Source organism: Daucus carota, chromosome 4 (genome assembly GCF_001625215.2).
Source record: "Daucus carota subsp. sativus chromosome 4, DH1 v3.0, whole genome shotgun sequence".
NCBI lineage: Eukaryota > Viridiplantae > Streptophyta > Magnoliopsida > Apiales > Apiaceae > Daucus > Daucus carota.
This window is the reverse complement of record NC_030384.2, coordinates 31,607,661-31,630,823: the sequence shown is the minus strand read 5'-3', so window position 1 is coordinate 31,630,823 and position 23,163 is coordinate 31,607,661. Positions and strand designations below refer to the sequence as shown.

Here is a 23,163-nt window from a genome sequence, read left to right as displayed (position 1 = left end):
TGCACTTGAAAATCTTAAAACCTACGCTGCTGAGGAAACCCAAGCCGAATGAAACGGGGTTATGATCAGACAATCCAAGATTGGGAGTGTGAAGAGCTCCATCAATAATTTAAAGCATCCCAAATACATACAAAAAAATCTCATCCACTGGTGTCAATATTAACTATAATATTTTTCCAAACAAAAATATACGTATAAAAACGTTATTTTGAAAAATGCAGTGGTGTCAGATGACCCAAGTGCCAATACAGTGGCTATGCCCCTGTTGATGGACACACCTAATGGCTAATGGTATAATTGTGAAATGCTAGATAGTTGTTTCGTTTGATCAATCAAAGTGCTCAGTTCTTTTCTTGCAACCTGCCGTTTCTGTGGTTCCGCTGATTCTCTTCTTTTCTTGATTATTGATGGAGGATGTTAAAAAACCTGAAACACTGATCTCTCAAATGCATAAAGCATTACTAAACCAAAATTCTGTTGTATGGCCATTAAAGGCAGGAGCACTATGATGTGAAACAGAAAGCTTACTTGTTTTATTATTCTTATGATAAGTTACATACTTTTGTTAGTACAGGGGAATCAGTATAGTGAGAATCTGAACCCAGTCACGGGTGGAGGAGTGCCTTTACTACTACGCTCAACTCCCAACCTCAAAAGCTTTATTTTTGTTCTACAGACACTCATTTAAACTTGCTAACTGAATCCGGAATCTGGGATTTCTCTGCAAATTTCTTTGACAAGACTTCCGTCCTCCATAGATCACAGGAACACCACAAGCAGCAACAACAGCTTGCCTTCAAAAAGAAAAACAAACCAAGAACTTAAATCATATCCACATCATTCATAGTAGAGTTTGAAAGTTGCATTATCCCGTATATTTTTTATGAGCGAGCCAATATATGAATGTGTACTAAACAAGAAATTCTCACCAGGTAACAGATATAACTCTTGGACCTATAACCAAGAACATATGTATAAACATTTTCTGGAAGGGTTCATTGTGCATTTTTTTTGTTTTGCAGTTATCTGCTACTTTGGCGTAAAAGAGAACCGGGATCATTATCAGTTCCAAAGTAGCGATCTCCAAATTCTCCCATGCCTGGGATTACACTTGAATCTTCATTTAGTGATGAATCAATTTCTGATGTCACAATCTTTAGCCTTGGGAATTTCTTGCAAACGGTATGTACTCCTTCAGGGGCCTGCACCATTAGCAAAAGTTTTCAACACGGGAGAGCAAGAAGCTCTTGACAAGTCAATAAACTAATCTCACACAAACTTAAAAGTAAACAGAAATAAGACTTACTGCTATTAGGTTAAGGAAAATGATATTAGATTCTGGTACACCTTTAGTGAGTAGTAGAGAAATTGCTTTGACAGCAGAGTTTCCTGTTGATGCGCAATCAGTACAACATGGAGTTAAAAGAGTCATTATAGGTCCATAAGTATCAAACCTGAAGCAAGAACTGGATCAAGTAGTAGCACTTGGCGGCTAGAAATATCTGCTGGAAGCTTCTCATAGATCAACTGTAGCAGTAATTTAGAAATCAGAAATCCTTCAATGCAACGATAGAGAGAATGTATAATCACTGACCTGTCTGCCATTGGTGCCTGCACCATGGATGAGGATTTTTCCAATTTTAATCCCCTTGCAACATGCTCTTAAGGCATTCTCCATACTTTCACCACTGGCACCACAAAAACTGAGATGAGCCACAATATGAACAAAATGCAATGCAATTACTTTTAATGGACACACTCATCTTTTTGTCTTCCACATTCTCTTTGAATAACAAAAACTCAACCCTCTGTACTTAAATTGACATGTTTGTTACTTAAGATTACCTTTGTTTTGTAACAGGGTTAAATGGCTATTTGGACACTGTACTCTGACCTCATTTTCAGGTAGGCTGTCAAACTGAAACAACTTGCAATCAACTCATTAAACCACCTCCAATTTTTAATTAGGTTTTTACCATTAGAAAGAGATTGACGGAATTTTGATGTGTAATGATGACTCTTGAATTCAATCGGCCAGATCAAAAATTATCCTATGAACCTGATCCAACCCTCAGTAAATATCAATTATTAAAAAACAAATTCCCTATAAATCTTCATGACCAGACCAGATATCTTGGTCTACTTCAGATCCTCTCTAACATATTCATCAATCACGCTTTTTCTTCATTAAGTACCTTCATCATCGTAATCCACTTTCTCTTAATATAATTTTTGTTTGTGAGTCTTACATAGAAATATAAATCTTATTATAGTCAGATCCTATATCGTTCCTTGCGTGGCGACTCAGTTGTGAGCTAACCTGGCATGTTTTGAATGAGTTCTGTTAAAAGTCAAAGGCATTAAATGGTTGTGAAAGTCTCATTGAATTCGATCACATTTCAGTATATTATCTCTCGTTTAGTCAACTACATCTACGTTTTTCAGTTTGATGACCTACTTGCTAGTTAGCTGACTCTCGGAGTTCATTGACCATATAGCCATTTAACTCATTCATAATACTAATCTAACAGTTGGCCTTTACTGCATAATACTTCTGCTTTTACTGCTACTGTTTTTGCTATATTCAAGCCAGAAGTATCTGCGAAAACAGCTATGAGAACTTATACCTTCTGACAACTGAGACTCCACACAGCCTTTTATTGAAAACAACTCCGGTATATATTGATCCTGCAGTGAGTCAGCCAACCAAAGATTCAGCTAACCAGTGCGGGAGTAGCTTAACACAATATATGGTGATCCACATTACAAATGCAATCATATTTATATATTAAAAGTAAATTGCAAGAAGCTATTGGCAAGACAGATTCTGAGGAGCCAGCAGTTCTTTCTTCCTAAATTATTGATCCATGACCACAGGTACTGTAAATGGTTTCTTCCTTTCTGCCATATTAATGCCTCTTAATATTTTACAAAAGTTTTTCTTCTCAAAAATAACCATCTGAAGGCTTAAATGATAGATATCTGCATTTTTTGTTGTTTAATTTTGACCTCGAGATTAACTGATACCTTTAAGTAAATGTTAGATTAGAAGGTAATAAGAGATTCACATTGCATAATACTGTTGAAACATGAAGCAAGTCATACTTGAAGACATACCAGTAGGAGTTTTAATCTGCTTTTCAGTAAATGGTAGGTGGCCTAGACCATGCTCGACAACCTATAAAATCAAATCTTATTTATGCCATATCATATAAAAAAGGCTGTCAACTTCTGAAAGTAATGCAAATGAGATTAAATACCAAGCGAATCAGCCGATCTGCATAGAAGACGAAGTCATGATTTGTTGTTCTAACATCACGGACGAGTGTGTGCATCCCTCGTATCTGATAAAAAGCAAAGATATATTAGGTTTGATTCAATTTACTTTTAGAACACATTAGAATTTAGAAGTATCCCTATTGCAAATAGAGGCCTAGTATGAACCTACTTCAGATGGAAAATTATGAAGCTGATAAGTACCTGATTTGTTGACTGTATGACGAAAAGATTTGTATAAATTTGACATAGATTGTGTTGTCCAAGCTTAGTAAAAATATGTTGTACTATCAGGTCGATTGCAACATCATTATCTGCTCCCCGAGGAATGATGATATCTGCATATTTCTTTGATGGAAGTATAAATTCTTCGAAACTAGGCTTTACAAATTTAGCGTACTGCATATCAAATAGCATTGGGTGGTTATAGTTTTCCAGAGACTGAATACATAAAAGACAAACTGGCAGTTGCTAAGTTTTACATAACTATATGAGATTAATTGGTATATCCACTTCTGTGCATGATATTTGGGGGTAACTGAAATGAACAATTATAATTAGGTCACGTCAAAATAGTATCTTCCGGTCCCTAACAACATAACGAGCTTATTATCTGAATAGTAGGATGTTTTGTACGGTATATTTTTTGCTGAAACTAAAATGCATTTGACTAGAAGCATTTAAAAGCATAAGGTGGGTGATGTGTTCATGTGCTACCTATCTTATACATATAACCGGTTACATTTACAACAGAAGGAAATGACAAACTCGTCCTTGCATGGTATTGATGCAGAAAATTTTGAGTTCTACAGTACTTACTTGATCAAGTACATACTGAATATCTCTCTCCCTATTGACAGTGTCTCGCTGAATTCTTCTTGCAAGGCGCAAATCAGAATCTGCAGATCTTAGTTGTGACCACATGGTAACAATTGATATATCAGCATAAATTAATTCATCAAGAAATAAAACTATTTTAACATCTTCGTTTATGTGACTGGAAAATGAAATTACGGAGATATTTATTGGAATTTATGTTTCATCTCCTCAAAAACTCAACATAAGGTTTTTTTACTCCAACTGCTGTTTGAAAGAACTTGCTAATCAGTCAACCTTGGTTTCGGATTTTTTAAGAATTAAAGTTTTTAGCTTCCTTGGTGTTTGCAAAATTTCCTGATTCTACGCAATTATGAGCAGGATCTCTTGCATTATTTGTTGTTGTATATAAAATGGACCAGATATATTAAGAAAGATATACTGGACACATTAATAAAATAAGCACATAGTTTGTTAACTTGGGGTATACTAAAAGTTCATATTCCTCTGTTTATGCTTGGTGTTGCCAGAAACAGAAGGTAAATGTTAAGTTTTAAGTCCATCAAAATATGCTAGATTAATATATTTGGTCACATGGAGTTCTCCCTATATGCATTTTAAAACATTACCTACTTGGCGATTGTATTTTTTTCATATTATTAGGAACAAGTAGAGAAACATAAATTCGAATAATGTTAAGGAATCATAGACATCAGAAAGAACCTGTATCAACGAATATTTTCATGCTCATGAGGTCACGTACACGGTGATCATGAAGAACCAAAATGCCTTCTATAATGATGACATCGGAGGGGTTAACCTGCATTTTTATTATATATTGACCCACAATAATGATTTATAATATGCACAAAATAGACAAAGTGGCTATTTTATCTTAAAAGAATCCAGCTTTATGGTGACATTATGTGTCAAAAATAAACTTTAAGTGGACTTTGTAATGAGCTTGATGAATGCAAGCTAGTACCATCCGTGATGGTTCAACGTTCTTATGCCTCTTGTAATCATAATTTGGGATGCTAACTGCCTTTCCACTCTTTAATGTTTCAGTACAAGAGAGTAGGAGCTCCACATCAAAGGCATCTGAAACGAGAAGATGCAGTATAAAGGATGTACAATGAGGATGTACAAAATGCCTCATCAACCTTAAGCACAATAGATGATATCTGAATGCAGATCGGTCCTATAAACATCAGATTCTGAATATAGCTACCTGGATGATCAAAGTTGTACTCATGTACTTTCTTCATTTGTTCATCAGTCAGTGGGTGATAAAATGAGTCCTGAACAATCATATTAAGATCGACTTACATCAAGAACTGCAGATAAGTGCAATGTTATAGATATGGGAACATGAGAGCCAAGTAAAGGAAACAATGTTACATGCCAAGATATGAGTATATAATGATAGTCTAATACTTATAAATTTTTAGCAAGGAATGCAATTGGAATTTAACATGATTAATTGGAGAGGCATATTTAAATTCTCTATTGTGCAACTTTAACAGATTAAAGTTTTATCTATAACTGCCTCTGTATCAAATCCAAATATTCATTTTGTTCTACTCTAGAAGTCTATAGCTCCTCATCTTCCCTTTCCTCCATATCTTATTTTATAAAAGAGTGTCTTCTTTTACAGAGTGGAGGTTGTGAGTGATGGTTGTGATAGAAGGGAAAGATAGTGATAATAGAAGACAAAATGTAGAAGACACAGTGAATTGTTGAAAGATGGCAAAGTGAAATATGGGAATAGAATGAGAAAACTCTTGCAAAGAAATTAGAGACTTGTAGCAATCATTTGCATAATTTGAATAAACTTTAAATATTATGCTTATATGTCAACCAAAATGGCCTAATATCTCATTTAAATTTTGTAAATGAAAAACAATCTTAATGGGTATATGTCAACCAAATGGCCCTATATCTCATTCAATTTTTTTAAATGCTAAACCACCCTAACATTGTATTCATTTGGAAGGAATGAAATGGGGGGTGGTAAGATATCGATGTAACATACATGCACACCCTTTTTTCTATTCCACCAAAGAACAAAATTGCTATCCTTTCATTTAACAAACGACAGCTCATTATTCTCACACATATCTCAGATTTAATCCTTGACAGATCACATAATCACATCCTATTCATATTGTTCAACCTCATCTCTTCTAGTGTCCTAGATCATCCTACAATATATCTATCATTTAAAATATATTTATAACATTCTTGCTTCCAGTTATGCTCCCGGTAATAACAGTAAAATTAAAAGATGCCAAAGACCCTGGGTGTAACTCTTTGTCATTAGTGCGACAATGGAGGATGAAAGTATTAGAGGTTCCAAAATTAATGTATGTCAATATCCTTGTAAGGTGGTTTCAGGCAAGGACACATAACATGGTCTTACAATATACAGGAACCATCAACTTTGTACTAGCACAGCCAGGATTCAAAGAACCCCAGGCTTAATATACTTTAAAGAGCGAGGAAGATCAGAAAAAATTAACTAGTTTAGCAAAAAAGGAACAAGCTAAATTGTGAAAATCCGGCAAGAACAAAAAAAACATTAGATTTTGAAGGTCGGCTAAAGCTGGAGCATTGGCCAGCAGCCACAATTCAGATAATCTTGTATATGCAGAGTAGCTGCATACAGTTTTCTACAAACTTTTCTGGTATATGCAGAGTTGCAATACAGTTTATCTAAAAACTTAAAATTAAAAGGGTTGTTTGATTCATGCTTAGCGAGCCCGGTTAACAAGGATTAGAACATCAAACCCGTATGTTGGTGTTTGGATTAGCAATTTTGTGATATGGAATGGGAACCTCATTCCCACTTGATGGGTAAATCATTCCTTCCACACTTCTTGGGATACTCATTCCTATACCCTTCATTTCCATACCCCACATTCCCATTCCCGATTCCAATTCTCATCTACCATCCAAACACCCCCTAAAATTGCAGTTGTTTGTTTACTCACAACCGAAATTGTATATAAGAAAAAATAAGAAACGGAAGTAGTTATATAAAGAAAAAGACATGAGGTAATTACTTGATTGAGAAGAACAACCCGTTGATCACGAAGCTGCGAGATAATCACATTACAAACAGTTGTTTTACCCGAGGCAGTTCCTCCAGCAACACCTTAGGTATACATACAGCAATGAATCAATAGATGAAAATTTTAATAATAAACAGTGAAAATGTGACATTAAATTAAATCTACATACCAATAATAAAAGGTTGCTTAGTGGAGACCTCTTGTGTCAGAATACTCTTTGATTGACGATCATCCGAAGCTGCATTATCCGATCCTACCTCGCTTTCGGGATTTATCATCTGTATAAAACAAAAAATGTTATGATGAACAAAAAAATTAGTTTGAGATTAAAAAACGAATCATTACCTTTGTTAGAGAGACTAATGTTCAAAATTTAAATCAATGACGAATTGTGTAGATGGAGGATTTCACATAGTGTAGTTATGTGTAAGTAATTATGAGTGGAGTTTTCATTGTATTGGTGTTAGATGTTTCATCAGAGATGGTGAATTTGATATCTGGAAGAAAAGCTAAAATAGCGGGAAAAGCAAGCGCATTTGTCGTGCTTAACTTGAATATATATATACTTTCGTGTCGTGTACTCAAAGGCCAAACACAAAATCGACCCGTTTAGTATTCGTGTATTTTCGTGTCGTGTACCTCCGTTTTCGTGTCGTTCTCGTCTTGTGTTTCGTGTAAAATCGAATTTAAATATAAATATAAATATAAATAAATATCTGAATTAATGTAAATATTAGATTTCTAGGCAAAAAATTTACAAAATAGTATGAAATATATATATTTAAATCATTTACACTTACAATATTATAAACTATGTATTATTTTAAAAGAAAATATACATATATTTATTATAAATATACATATTTATAATTAAATATTAATATTTAACTATTAAATTATATTTATTTCGTGTACCTCGTGTCGTGTCATGTACCCGAAGGGTAAACACAAAACCGACATGACATCTCAGTCGTGTACTTCGTGTCGTGTATCTTTTCCTGTCGTGTACTCAAAATGCAAATACAAACATTAAATTTTCGTGTCGTGTCTTCGTGTCTATGCACACACGGGCTTTGCTGTTAGGCCCGGCCTGGATTTTCCAAAACACAACTGTTTTCACCATTTGTATAAGTATATCCGGGCTTCTCAACGGGGAAGTTTCGGTTGGATGGTAAATGCTATATTGGTTGGTTATATTTCAGAAATAGTAAGTTATTGTTATAAGTAGAATGTATATTATCATATAGTAATAAATGATACGAAATTTTGCTACAGATATTGCTACAAGTCTATAGTGTATGACCAAATATAGTCAACATCAAATGGTTGGCTATATTTTTAGATAAGGGTTATGTGTGGTTGGAGTGGAGCAAATTTCACACATTATATATAATTTTTATTTATGGTATGATTTAATGAATTTTGGCTAAGGATTGTGAGGTGTTGGCTAAATTGGACCTGTAAGACATTATGTAAAATTTGTTGAAGCTATAAGCCATTTTGCTTTGATAATACTGGATATATTGGTTGGCTATATTTCAGAAATAATGAGTTATCATTCTTTCAAGTTGTTATAAATAGAATGTATATTATCATATGGTAATAAATGATATGAAATTTTGCTACAGATGGTAGTGGTTGGCCAAATATAGCCAACATCAATTGGTTGTCTATATTTTTAGACAAAGGTTATGTGTAACTGGAGTGGAGCAAATTTCACGCATTATCTACAATTTTTATTTATGGTATGATTTAATGAATTTTAACTAAGGGTTTTGATGGGTTGTAGATGCTCTAAGATGATTTATTTAAATAAAATAAAACAGTACGTTGAATGATCAAGTATCAACTGTATTTTAGTTTCATTAATAAAAAAATTGATGAACTATATTTTAAAAATAATAATATTATGAGATTAATGCTATATTATGGGATAAATTCTCCTAAGCACGGAGTATAAAGATTTTTTAAGCGCATAGAATATTTTTGTACATTGAAAAATTATATCAAATAATTACAAAAATGTCATTAATTTGTACAATATATTTAGATAATTGTAAAATCAAATTTGATAATTCTATGAAAAACATGTTCCTTTATTAATAAAATTTATCACTAATAAAAGGTATACACAAGAGTATTCTCGTTTCCTTATTATCTCAAAGAGTATAAGAAATAAAAAAATTAGGTATCTCAAAAATTTAAAACTTTTTTTTCAAATTTTAGTTGAAAAATACACATGAACCTCTTAAAATTAGCCATTCCCCCCGGAATTTGAAACTTTACTCCTATAAAAACAGAGGCAGCAATCGAAAAAGGGTACAGATGATGCATGTCAACACTCATTTCCCGTGTGTAGTCACTTCTTTATCAAGTTCATTTCCTTTGAGTAGTTGAACTAACAAAAGCAAAACTTCACAATTGCTTTCATGGATCATCCAACTTAATCAACAATCGCACCAGCAAAAGAGATCACTCTGCTTCTTTCATTTATCATCTCAACTGCTTTTCTTAAATGTGTCCAGGCCACTTGTATAAATTTACAAATCCATTTAGCTTCACTTCTCAATTCTCACTTCACATTCTTGTTCTCTTTACCACCCCTATATCATCAAATAATCTTCTTTACTCAAGATGGCCTCCAAGAGCTCCTACCAAAGACTACAAACCGACGAATGGTTTGATGATATCGGTGACACCGGGATCGACTCTGAGAAGCTACACGAAAGTAGGTGGTCGAGGAATTACAGAAAGGTTCACATTCGGAAGAAACTTAGGATCAAGATTCCAAGCTTGAAGAAACTGTTGAAGAGGAAGAAAGATAAATTTGTTGCGGCTTCATGGTCTAAATTTGTGAGAAGATTGAAGGAAGTACAGTCCAACTTCGGTGATATTTTTGGAGGGAACTATTTGTTCATGCAGGTCTCTCCTCCCTCTTTGAAATATATTGACAAGGCTCATTTCTATCTTCAGGATCACTTGTCTTCTAAATACTGCCTCCCTAGACCCTAGTCAGGGGACATGTCTTAAGTGTATCAAGTCTGTAATTGAATCGCCTGGAGAGCAGGAATGATTGATGTAGATTGCATAAATACAGAAGCTGGATTAGTGACGGACTGATAAATAAATTTTACTGGACCATGATAATTGATAAATTCTTCTTAAAGAAAATATGATATAATGAAAAAAGTGAAATATAAAAAAAGAAAAAAAAAAGATACATCTTTTTTTTTGACAGAAAAAAATAAAAAAAAGAAGATACACTTGAAAGAGACCAAGAACGGTTAGAGTTAAACAAATTTCTAGATTTTTAACATGATCAAAATCCGTCTTTAATATTCGGAAAAACCTAAATTAACCTAATAAACTATATTTAATTGTTTGGGTTATCTTTTTACAAGCAATTCTCAGTTTTTTTCACAAGTACATGCCCAAAATAAATTCGACGAACACTTATATATTAGAACCAAACACGGATGTATGTGCAGTTCTATTAGTGAGCCGGTAATCTACTTCTATATATTAAAAGGGGACTAGGGGCAAAAAGAGCCAAAAAAATGCCCGTGAAATTACATATATACCCTTAGTTTACACAGATTTTCTATAATGCCCTCGGCGTGTTATACTGAATACTTTCGGTTTCTTGCTGTGCTCTGCCAGTTTTTTTTTTATGTTTATCGTTTGTTTTCTCTTTAATTTGGCTCCAGTATTCTCTCGTTATTAGGTTATAGCTTGAGTTATAGATTTCTTACTGCGATTGTGTTTTGTATTGATTTGCCTCTCCTAGATTGGGTTCTAGGAAAAAGGGAATCTCTGTGTATATCAATTGGATGTACGCGGCACACACGGCTTTTCACTGGATGGTTTCCCAAAAAAGCGTAGCAAACCGAAGCTGTGCCTGAACAAGAAGTTACGGAGGAGCGCGGGACGCTGAAGCGACTGCGGAATGCTACTCGCCGGGAACTAGGTATGGTTTCTCAGATAATCGATATACACACTGCTAATTGAATTGAATCAGAGACAAACAGGAATATATTGTTTGTTTGATTACAAATCTTGAGTTTGAGTGGGTGAAGGAGTCAAGATATATTTAGGTCCAGCGTTTATCAATTTCTCAAGGGGTTTGATAAACCCCCAACTCGGGGTTGCCTCTCCTTTGTTGGGTTTTTGTCATGGTTTGGGTTTTAGAGAAAGAGATTCATTTTTTGTTTGTATATTAATTGGGTTTATGGGGCACCTTTTTCACAATGGACGGTTCCTCGAAACAACGTGGCAGGCATAGTTTTTCTTTACAGTGAAACTCGATTTTTTTTTTCAATTGAAGGTTGCTTTTCTCAAGTCAAGACGGGGATTTGTTCGCATAGCTATGGAGAAGGGATGTGATACAGTGCCAACTTTCGGCTTTTGTTAGGTATACATTTTTGCCCTGTCTTCTCATCTCAGTCTGCACTATTAAATTTTAATACTTCATGATTGTCAAAGAGACATCTGTTATATGGTCTTCACCTTCCTATTCAGTTCTACATTCATTGATGCTAATTTCTGGATCGCAAATTGCTTTAGACTGAAGTCAATAAATGGTGGAAGCCTAATAACAATTTGTTCCTGCAAATTGGTATGGTTCAAAAATCCCATTACTTTTGCAAGATTTAATTTGCATTATATTTAGTGATGTATTCTCTTTTTTCATATCCTTTTCACCAGAAATTAAATATTACTATAACTAGGCATCATCACATTTGATAGATGTAGTGCATTTGGTAAAAGAATTCATCAAGTATCAAGTTGCTTATTCTAAACTGGGAATAGTTCATTATTTTCTTTGATGCTGGCCTCATTTGTGCATTCTTAAGACCTTATGTATACATATACGCAGGATCACACAGTGTAATTTTTTCCCTTTTTCCTCAACTTGTTCTCTTGTGTGTAGCTGTTGCTAACTTTCTTACATCATTGTTTCATATCTCATCTACCTTTCTGCAAACCAATACATGTGGTGGTTGGTAAACTGTTAGGTCCAAAGTATCGTAGAAGGGGGGGGTTGAATACGATACTCACTACAATTTAAAATTCTTTCGAATCTTGCGGATAAATAAATTGCAGTCCTGTAATGGGTTTCGTGTTCCGGATATTTATTGGGTCGGTTTCTGAGGATATGAAAATATTAAACCAACACACAATATTTTCCAAGGTATATCTGTATATTGATAAATACCTCGAAGGGTGCTACAAATCCAAACCCGAAGGTTGGCTACAGAGACTACAATACACTCTACACACAAACGCCTATCAAAACAGATCTTCTATCTAAGCTCTCGTATGTGTGTAGTGTGTGCACTTTACAAAGTGTGTAGTTAGTTTCAAATGAAACTACAAGGCTCTATTTATAGGCTTTACAAAATCTAACCATGGTTAACGAGTTCGTCCTGGACGACTTGAGTTCGTCCTGGACGGATTCGTTTTATAAAAATAAAACTAACTCCAAGTGCATACCAAAGTTGCGCCACTGACCAGTGGTAGTCAAACCTTGCGCTTTGACTTCATCATAGTATATGATTTGTAATACTTAGAATAAATTCTAAGTTGTGCTAACTTGAGAGGTCAAACATGGCGCCTTACATGGTCAATGGTTGCGCCAGGAAGTAGTAGAGTGCAGGAGTCAAAGTTTGCGCCCTTCTTGGTCAAACATTGCGCCTTACCATTGTGACATCAGTACATGTGACTTAGAAGAAATTCTAAGTGAATTTTCTGTGTCATTGTGACTTGGAGTCGCAAACTTTGACCAGTCAAAGTTTGCGCCCCAAGTTGCGCTTGTACATCATATGCAGTGTGTGGTACTTAGAATTAAAACCAAGGAGTTTTGCTGGGGTTGACCTGAGTCAAAGTTTGCGCTTTGACTCTTGGTCAAACCTTGCGCTGGGTGCTCCTGTGAAATGCCTTAGACAAATTCCATGTTTTGATCTTGCTTCTTGTTTTGTATACTAATTAAATATACATATATATATAAATAATTGTGTTAACTTAATTACTTGAATTATTTAAATTCAAATAATTCACAATTAATATATATATATATATATCTAATTAATAAGATCCTTTTGGCAATATATCCTGGAGCAGCTCGATTGACTTGATCAATTAATTCGTTGGTCGAATTCACTGAATACTTTCGTACGTCCTGACGTCCTGTGCACTGGTCTGGTTCACGAACGACTCGAACTGAAATAATTCTTTGAATCCTTTGCTTGATAATAAACTTGATCAGTCATTCCGGGTTAGTTTATGCTTCAGTTTGTTGATTATAAATAACCAACCAAGATATATAGAAATATCTTGCTTCAGGGGTTGCACTGAAATCTTTCGAGTACTTGGACAACATCTTCATTGCTTCCACAATCTTGAATACTTCAATCCTTATTCTTCACCGAGGCATGAACATATTAATGAACTTCTTCCAGTGAACTTATTCCTTCAAGACTGTAGATGGCTTCTTCAACCTTTGTCTTCGTATCTTCCGATTCCGGTGCAGGCGTAGTGTTATTTACTTGTCCTGTTCTATTGTTGAGTTATCATCCCTATGTAACAGATAGGGTTGTCTTTACATTTAGACTTACAATCTCCCCCTATTTGTTTGTTAATCATAACAAGCAAATCCTCTGGAGGATAACTCAACTAACACTAGAAAAAGTAAAATCCTGGACTAGTAAATAATGCTACAAAGTTTCTGGATCATATAATACATTTCCAGATTTCATGAATAGAAATAACAAATGTGCATATCACCTTTATTTCTCTGGTTCTTGCTTACCTGCCAGATCATCCTCATAGTTTGTCTTGAAGAGAATTCAAAACATTCCATTATGCAAAGAACAATCAGCAGCTTCTTTAAATTCTTCAGTGGTGATGAATAAGTTCCTGTCTACCACTTACTGAAGAATAAATGTATCACCGTGATCCCTCAAAAGTAAAGAAACAAGTCTTTGCTTATGCTTCTCCCTCTGTTAGAGATAGTGGTGAACTAATACCACTACTTCCTAGGAATCATACCACGTACCACCTGAATAAGAATGCAATACAGTGGTGAGGTGTACATGAGTTTTTATTACTTCTCCTCCCATTACCTTGATCAAGTACCCCTTGGTGATAAGTAGCTATCTCCCCTTAGATGAAAGATGAATCCTCCTCCTTAGTTGAAAGATGAATCTCCTCCTCCGTATTACACAGCTAAAGAGTAGTTTACTCCCCCTTAGTTGTAGACAACAGAAGAAAGCTAACTTACTTTTTCTTCCCCCTTTCATATATTCTCCCCCTAAATATATTCTCCCCCTTAGTTGTGGAATCCTCCGAGGATATGTGGTATCAAATATGGTCAAGGAATGTGTACAATACTTCCTGTACCAAAAGATAATCTCCCCATAGAGAACTACACAACGCTAAAGCTGGGGTCGAAGAAAGAGTTCAGAAGAAGGGTTTACTTTGATTGGGTTGGTCCCTATGCTGAAAGAATAGGTTCCAAACGGAAAAGTAATGAGTAAAATCTGACAATCGTGTCCCTTTGGTGTTACCAAATGCTAAAGCTTCCCGATATTGTTAGGTCGCAATACCAATTGTTAGATCCCTGGTAAGGTTTCGATAACATCTTCAACATGGCTCCAACGGCAGTCAGTCGAACATTTCAGTGAAAGTATCCACTTTGCCTTTAGGTATAAATTTGGTAATCAGTGGTTATCTCACTAAATGTTCTGCAGGTGTATCACTCGACACTCAATTTTCTCTCGGTTTCTGGGTAAGGGTGTCACTCACGAGTTCTGTAAGTGTATCCCTCCACACAAATACTAAGCTTCCAAAATGCTGAGTACCTGCAATAAAATCACCTTAGCCACCCTTAAAGGGGGTCACCGGTGGTGCAATGGGAGTTCGTAATTCCCAGTCCCTGTAGACGCATCAGATAAATCCGAATCATGGTCCACAAGTTGCCAACCACTAAGTGGCTTATCCAATTAAGGATCCAGAGTTGTTTGCTCTGGGAGGTTAGACAAAGGCTTAATTATGGCAAAGGCCTAAGTCCTCCTCAATGTCTGTGAAGACACTTGATTCAAGAGAATCATCAACCATAGGTTCACAACGTGAAATGGAATGAACCGTAGTTGCTTCCGTCAATTCTTTCAACAACTTGTGAGCTTTCAATACCAATTATTATTATATGTACCTCACAAGTGTTTCACTCTTCTCAATATCCTATGTGTTTGCACTCACTCATGCTCACATATTTCTCATTCTGATATCTCACTGGTCCTTCTCAGAATCTCACCAAGTGTTTAACTCTCAGTGTTTGGCTCACAGTGTTTCTCTCAGCACTCAAAGTATGGTCTTCTGTACCTGCATGAGAAAATCACCATAGCCCCTTCAAGAGAGGTCACTGGCGGTGCAATGGGGTTTCGTAAATCCCCGATCCTCAACTGACTCATCAATAAATTGACTCATAGTCAGAGAGTTGCCGATCTCCTATAAATAGGAAATCCATTCCGATTGGATCCAGATCTGTTCTTATCTGGGGAGGGAGACGAGAATCCTGAAGATTTGGCAATTGAGATCCTCGTTTCCTCCATACACCTGTAAAGGCATCAACCATCTTATCTACCGTGAAATGGTAAATGAAGAAGTTGCTTCTAGAACAAAACCTTTAACCTTACTGTGCACTCTCTTGTATTGTGTCCAAAAGATTTTCTGTGTAGGCTCTTTATCAGAGTGATTACTGATAATGTGCTTGACTCAATACAAGATGCTCTGGCTGACGAGCGAATTTCAATGGACTCATCCTGTTGAGAGAATGATTCCAGAGACTGTTTTATTGCCTTTTCAGCTCTATATTCTTTTGAGAGAATACAGATGAGCAACAGTTACCTCAGGTTTGAAAACACCTTCTCTTCTTGAGAGGTAGAGCTGTGGGTACACTATCCCTCACATCCTTATTTGCTGCAACAAGTACAGTTTCTCCCTCATTGACCTCTAGTCTAATAAGTTCCTTATTACTCCATGGGGAAAGTTGGGATGTGTTCTGAATTTGGTTTTGTAGTCTGGGATAAAGATTGTTGGTTTTTCAACCTTATGACTATCTAGGAAAGCCAAGAGGCTGATTAAGTTCCAAAGAACAGAAAGAGATATAAATGCATTTTAGAAAATCTATGATTTTGAATGAAAGCAATTGCATTTAATCTTTTGAGGAAAAATGAATCAGTTGTGACTGTAAATTGATTTTCATAAAGAATGACAATCACAACCGATGAAAGAATCAAAGTTTTCCATTAAAAACTTGTTTGAGTACGAGAGTCTGAATCTATGCATAAAAGGTTTAAATGAACTTGTCTTTGAAAAAGACACAGACTCCTGTTTCTCACTACAATTTAAAAAGGGAAAAAGAAAATTTATGCGCTACAGTGTATAAAGCACTCACCACAATAATTAGTGAAAAGGCCTCATACTAGCACATCGTCAAAACAGACGCTACAAGTGACAAAGATCACCAAGTACACAAATACAAGATAATCAATGTATCGTCCTATGACGCTACATGTATAGATGCAAAATATTCTAAGAAATTTTATGATATAGAGTAGTGGATACCAATTGTTGAAATCAATTGATATGAAAATTTCTTTAAAGAAACTCACCACTCTAGAACATAAATATGAGACTGAATAAAGATTATGTTGTCTCCCTTGTACTCAGAATATTAAACACCTAAAATATATTAGCCCTAGTGGTTTTAAGAAATATGCAACAATATTTCACCAGTGCCAATATATCACAATCAATTCACAAATAAAACATCAATAAAGCATCAAAGAGAGATACCAATTAAATAATTCAAAATGTGAATTAATCATGCATCTATTATTCTATCAAAGTCAATCATGAAACAAATAAGCATATAATTGTCATGGATCACAATTTAACTAAGATAAAATAATAATTACCTACGCTATATCATATAATTATCAGATCATCATATAACAACTAAAATCATGACAATCATACAAAGATATACGCAAGCCCGAGGGAAAGTTGAAGAAAAGTTCACAAGTCTTATACATGTAAGCATTGAGTACAAGTAAACTCACACAACTCCTCGCAGAAAATATTAACAATTAATATTAGTGATCTACATATAAGCATGCAAAAATATCACTAACACTAAAAGTATCACAACTATATGCAGTTAGACATGAAATGAAATATCAATTAATGAATCATCAAATATCCAACACAAATAGTTATGCTTCAAGTATATACACTAATATAAATGGATTCAGCCTAGAGAGAATCTAAGTAACTCCACAAATACTAGTATATCATGACTAAATTCTAACTAGATTCTAACCACATACCAATTACTGATACAAGTCACAAGTCTAGAAACAAATAAGTCATGCATCAGATTTTATACCTATAAAAATGAATTCAACCTAGAAAATAATCCTAAGTATGTTCACAAATACAGATATATCACGACTAGATTATGACAAAGTTCTCTACTAGATACCAATTGTTGAAGAGGTATAGATCAAGAAAAATAACATAATTAAGTCATGCTTCATGTCATCTCTAATCATTTAAATCATGAACAAATAAGTCACTTAATTGTCATGCAACACAATTTAAATAATTTGAAATAACAAATACTCATGCTAAAACATATAATCACCATCTAAGCATGCAAATCAATAAACATGGCAATCATATATAATAGCAAAAAGCACGAGGTACTGGATTTTAAATAAATTCACAAGTCCTATGTATAGACAATTTAATACTCATGAATTCATTCAAGAAATACGATAGACATGCTCATGAAAGAAGTAATACCTTATAGAAAATATATCATGTGATCCACTTGCAGTTAAGTAAAGTGATAAGTTGAATACCTCTGAGACTTGACATTTCAGTTGATGTACCTTTCTTGTACTGATTAAGTCCAGTGGTTGTTGGCATAAGTCTTGGCAGGTCTAGAATCTTCCAAAATGCGCATATTCAAAAGATCCTTGACTTCTTTTTATTGCCATCATTCTTTAGGCTAACTAGTAGACCATAAAGAATTGCAACTTTGCAAAAAACTCATCATATCACTAATCTGCATTCACTTAGCAATTATCTTGCACAAGTGACGTTAGTCCACATATAATATAATCATGGTATCACAACACATATTGTTGTATTGTGTGTGCCATGTATCATGAGAGGTAATGATTTGAATACCAAATATGACTCTAGCAAACAGATATTTAAAATAATATGCTAGTCAGAAGTCATACCATGTCTGTGACGATCATCCGGTGTTGGATAGCAACTCAATGAGAGCTGATGAAGAAAGAGATATATAAATTCCGTTGGATCTGCAACTGCAAAGTCCTTGAAATGTTGTATGAAGCTTCATCTTCTAGCTCACTGTAATATCCTGAACCCGAGTCTCGTCAATGGTGCTTTAGTTCAATCATGAAGGTCGTTGAGTCCTCTAAGATGTAGAGTCCTGAACTTGAAGATTCTATTTCCATCATCTTCATAATATTCTCTTTTGAAGTAACTCTAAGCAACCAAATTGGCTTGTCCCTCGTAACAGAGCCAAAAACATCCAGTTGGAATCTAAATACCCGACAAGTACTAAGTAATGAATTGTCATTAGGTCAGGTATTAGAATCCGCACAATCTGCTTTCAAACTGATTAAGATCATCTTGCTGTGCAATCACTCAATCTGGATCCATTTAAGAGCTTCTGAATCTTCCTCAAGTTTCACTTCAGATTGAAACTCAAAGAAATAACATCCTTTCACAATAGCTCTCCCAGTCTTCACTTCACCGTTAGGAACATTTAAGAACTAGAACCCAGGAATGATATTGACTCCAAACCCTTTGTCTAAGCAGATACGTTCTTTATATGTCCTGTTCATCTTGTGTGGTGTTGAGTTTGACTAGTAGATCCACCAAATGCTCCCCCTAAGCTGTTGCTGGGATTTCTTTAATAATCCTTATCCTTGCAAAGAGATTCTGCTTGGATCTGAATCATTATTAAACCAATAATATCACCTTTAACAGCTTGGAGCAAAGTGTCGTTCAATGTCCTGTCCAGACTTACAATCACCTTCTGTTGATTAATCACAATCACCCTGTAGACTGTAGACTCCATTGAGTAGCTGAGGAAAATATTCTTTGAGCTTCAAATGCAAGACTTGCAAATAGGCATTTTCCTCCAAACACATACCAAGAGTTAGTGTTTGCTTCTGATTGGCCACTGCCAAGAATGGTGTCTTTCTGGATTTATCAATGATCAGGGTTCATCTTGATCAACCTTCATTTGTGACGTCTTGTCCTTCGAACACATATGAACAACACGAAAGAATCTAGAGCAGTCAATGATCATCGCAAAAAGATATCTAGCTTTGTTTGCAGACATGACATTAGCTGATCCGTAGAAATCCATACGTATCATCTGAAGCGGCTCAGTAATGTTAGTCATATCTTTGCTTCTGTGCGATGCTCCTTCGACTTCCCTATTGACATACCTCATAATCTTCATCCATATTGAATTCCAGATGAGGTAGTCCTCTCATCAATTCTCTTCTTACTAATAAAAAGAGCTACTTGTTTTGACATACAAGTTTGAGAGCTTCAAGTGCCATAGCTAATACTCATCTGATGAGGCTTCACTATCAAAACAGCTCACTCCATCTTCAGTTGAAGTTCCATATTAGCCACGAGCAAATTCACATCCTTCCTGATTTAAGATAAAACACTATTCCATGAACTGACATAATGTCCTTTGTCAGAGAACCGTCTGATACTAGGAATGTGTGTTTTGACTCCTTGCAAGAAAGATATGCTTCCATGATGACATTCCAGGAAAACAGGCATGTCCCGTAAGAGAATCTTTGTTGTCATCTTTCAAAGATTATTGACGGAACTGCTCACATGATCACATTTGCTAATAGGTTACTTTTGGTGAATATATGATTTCAGCTACTCAGCAAACAGAGTGCACCAAAAATCATATGGAACATATGTAACCTGCAATCACAAATGGAAAGAGTTCTATGGTCCCCAATCATAACTGGGTCCGGATGGATTAGAGATTTTTCTTTAACAATGGTAACAACAAAAGCAACCTTAACATGCTAATTCTTATCTAGACATTGCCCTAATGTGATTCTCAAACATGCTTTTCTAAAATCAATGCAAGTACAAAGACATGCATTCATGACATGAAAATAAGCAGACATGATGTTGAATACACATGGCAAACAATCAAAGATAAGACAAGAGCAAGACAGGCAGTTATGCAATTCAGAAGATTCAGTACTCTCTACTTAAACCAATTAACACAAGTGCAACAGGTAGCAAGTAGAATTACAGATATTCAATAATCTCCTAAAAGCATAATGATCATAGACAAATCAATAATCACATTATCAATTCATACTAATCCCACTCTATTGTTATATGGCATTATACTATCTCTATTACCTAAGTCAGTTTTAGATCTAACATGAAGTTCTAAAAGTTCTACTGACACAAGGTAGACATTCCATCATAGAACAAATAAATTCCTTAACAAACAATTCAGATTAGATAAGCAAATCTAATTGTACTAGGGAATCTGAAAGTAAATGTTTTAACAAAGTTATATATGCTAGGATCATAACCCCTAAAACTAAGAGTTGTTTTCCAAAGGAAAGCTTCTAATCTCACCATAGCAAATAATCAAATCCTAAATATTCATACACATGTTAAGAATCTGCTAAAGACACATGCACAAGATTATCATCAAGCCTAGTAACTAGAACAGTCATCTAGCATACCAGTTTAACATTTTCTACTGTGATGCTATCATGCTTGTACTTGTGTGTTAAACAATTCTACTCAGAGATTTATAACATGCTTTGAATATAAAGGAATATGTATTGCATAGTTAGAAAGAATTCATACCTGAGATGTGCGAGTTGAGTCATCTTCAGAGAATGCTAGGATAGCCAGATAACCATAATCATCCTTCTCATTAGCAATTGATCCATCTCACACCTTTCCTAAAATAGCATAAGAACTTGTTGTGATGTTTCTTTCAAAACATCCACTTGAATTTCAGACAAGCCCTATCATCCTTGTTTGTCGAGGCTTCAAATATATATAGCAACCCTCTTTTGCTAAAGATACCAAAAATATTGTGTGCGCTGACCAACTCAGTTTTCAAACAGCCTGTTGAATTGAACCCTGAAGAGTCTCCACTTGAAACCAATGGATTCCATCTGAATCTGACATGACTAAACCTCTCAGACAATGTTATGCTAATCCTTGAAGTTCTGTCCTCACATTCTTCAAAAGTGTTAACTTTCGTCGACGTGAGCTTCCTCAAATTCAGTAGTTACAAACTCTTCTGTTCAATCCTAAGGTTCTGACATAAATGCACGAAACTGATTTGGTGCGGTAGTAACTCAATAATTATATCCTTAAACCTCCACAGTTCTCTGTCTTTTGTTCAGTTGATTCTGGATGGATTTAGCATTGATACAATTCACTAGGTAATTGTATATCCCTGAATCACTGAGTTAGATTGAAATCCCTTGAAGATTCGTCCGTAAAAACTTCTCTTTTCCTACTACCAGTGGTGCCATTCAAAGTTGACATTCCGAGCCCTGGAAAGATGCTTCACTGCAGATGTAGCAAATTTCCATCCTGATCTGGTGATCTGATAATCAAGTCGGAGTAATTACTCAGATCAAGGCCTGAAGTGCCTTCTTCAAAATCCACTCTTAGTAGTACCAAATTAGTCTTCAATAGAATCTTCTTCGAATCACAATCAGCTTTGTCGAACATAGAAAACTGCTTCTAATAATCCTTTGAGTAATCAATTGGATTGGGTCATCAATGTACTTCCATTACCGGTTCTGAGAATCTGGTATTTGAAATCCCGGTGTTTGTCTTGTAATCTGTCAGCCTGATCTGTCTCAACTAAATGTCAATCTGATTTGTCTTGGTGTAGAATAATTAAAAAGGTTACGGGACACTTGATTATTTAAACTAAGTTTAAATTATAAAGAAAATAAATTTTAAAATTAAGTTTTAAAAGATGAAAGAAAATAAAGTATAAAATAAACTTAGTTAAATCTATAAAGTAAATTTAATTATATTTAAAAAATAAATTCAAATAAATTCATAATAAACTGAATAAGTTTAGAATAAATTTATTTCAAATTCATTTAGTAAATATATTAAAATTTATTAGATAAATTTAACTTTTGAAAATATTCAAGTGTCTCGTCTCCAATTAAATCATAGCTTCCAGAACAAATGAATTTGAACCCTTGAACTTGAACTTATATCCATAATCAGTTAAATCCTCTTAAATTTATATTTTATATTTTAACTTAAATTTAAATCATAAACTATACAAATTTAAATAATAAATTTATAAAAATTTATGATAAACTTGATAAAGTCTAAGAGTAAACTTTACAAGTCTAAAATAAATTTAAGCAAATTTATTAAAAGAATTTAGCAAAGTTTATAAAGTAAATTTAATTAAGTTTATAAGATAAATTTAATTAATTCATAATAAACTCAATTAATAAGTTTAAAATAAATTAAGTTAAATTTATAAAATAAACTTATTAAAATTTAAAATATAAATTTATAAGTCCTGGTCCAAAGTTCAGTATCCGACAGATAATCCTTGCTTAGGCCTACGGACAAATTCAGCAACACAAACCGGAAGAACATTTCCCCTTATCAAATATCAAAAGCTAGGTTCTTGATTTTCCGTACGATAAGGATCCTGATTTGTATATCAATCAGCCTGCGCTCTGATGCCAATTGTTAGGTCCAAAGTATCGTAGAAGGGGGGGGTTGAATACGATACTCACTACAATTTAAAATTCTTTCGAATCTTGCGGATAAATAAATTGCAGTCCTGTAATGGGTTTCGTGTTCCGGATATTTATTGGGTCGGTTT

At 34.6% G+C, this 23,163-nt stretch overlaps 2 protein-coding genes and 1 long non-coding RNA gene across 3 annotated transcripts; 2 read left to right on the top strand and 1 right to left on the bottom strand.

Moving 5' to 3' along the window:
* Positions 1 to 511: 511 nt before the first annotated feature.
* On the bottom strand, positions 512 to 7,444 carry LOC108217974 (uridine kinase-like protein 5). Its single transcript, XM_064092169.1, has 15 exons — positions 7,336 to 7,444; positions 7,158 to 7,249; positions 5,324 to 5,393; positions 5,078 to 5,193; positions 4,816 to 4,912; positions 4,096 to 4,175; positions 3,481 to 3,675; positions 3,261 to 3,344; positions 3,118 to 3,178; positions 2,628 to 2,688; positions 1,595 to 1,688; positions 1,455 to 1,527; positions 1,307 to 1,389; positions 930 to 1,202; positions 512 to 794 (listed from the first exon to the last, which is right to left on the bottom strand). Exons 1-14 carry the CDS (start codon positions 7,442 to 7,444, stop codon positions 1,023 to 1,025), a joined length of 1,395 nt encoding a protein of 464 aa, XP_063948239.1. The 3' UTR covers positions 512 to 794; positions 930 to 1,022.
* Positions 7,445 to 9,800: 2,356 nt separating this feature from the next.
* LOC135152292 (uncharacterized) lies at positions 9,801 to 10,178 on the top strand. The gene has a single exon (XM_064092168.1). The coding sequence runs from the start codon at positions 9,801 to 9,803 to the stop codon at positions 10,176 to 10,178; it is 378 nt and encodes a 125-aa protein (XP_063948238.1).
* Positions 10,179 to 10,825: 647 nt separating this feature from the next.
* LOC108218185 (uncharacterized) lies at positions 10,826 to 12,328 on the top strand. The gene is made up of 3 exons (XR_010291089.1): positions 10,826 to 11,133; positions 11,491 to 11,577; positions 11,685 to 12,328. It is a non-coding gene; the product is annotated as an uncharacterized LOC108218185 (long non-coding RNA).
* Positions 12,329 to 23,163: the final 10,835 nt, after the last annotated feature.

Excerpts from the sequence above, each read along its gene's own strand:
- LOC135152292 (XM_064092168.1), top strand. The coding sequence starts at position 9,801 with ATGGCCTCCAAGAGCTCCTACCAAAGACTACAAACCGACGAATGGTTT.
- LOC108217974 (XM_064092169.1), bottom strand. The coding sequence starts at position 7,444 with ATGATAAATCCCGAAAGCGAGGTAGGATCGGATAATGCAGCTTCGGAT. Across the intron at positions 3,179-3,260 it reads CAGATCGGCTGATTCGCTTG|GTTGTCGAGCATGGTCTAGG; the intron begins GTATTTAATCTC and ends TTGATTTTATAG. Across the intron at positions 1,203-1,306 it reads TTTTCCTTAACCTAATAGCA|GCCCCTGAAGGAGTACATAC; the intron begins GTAAGTCTTATT and ends CTAATGGTGCAG.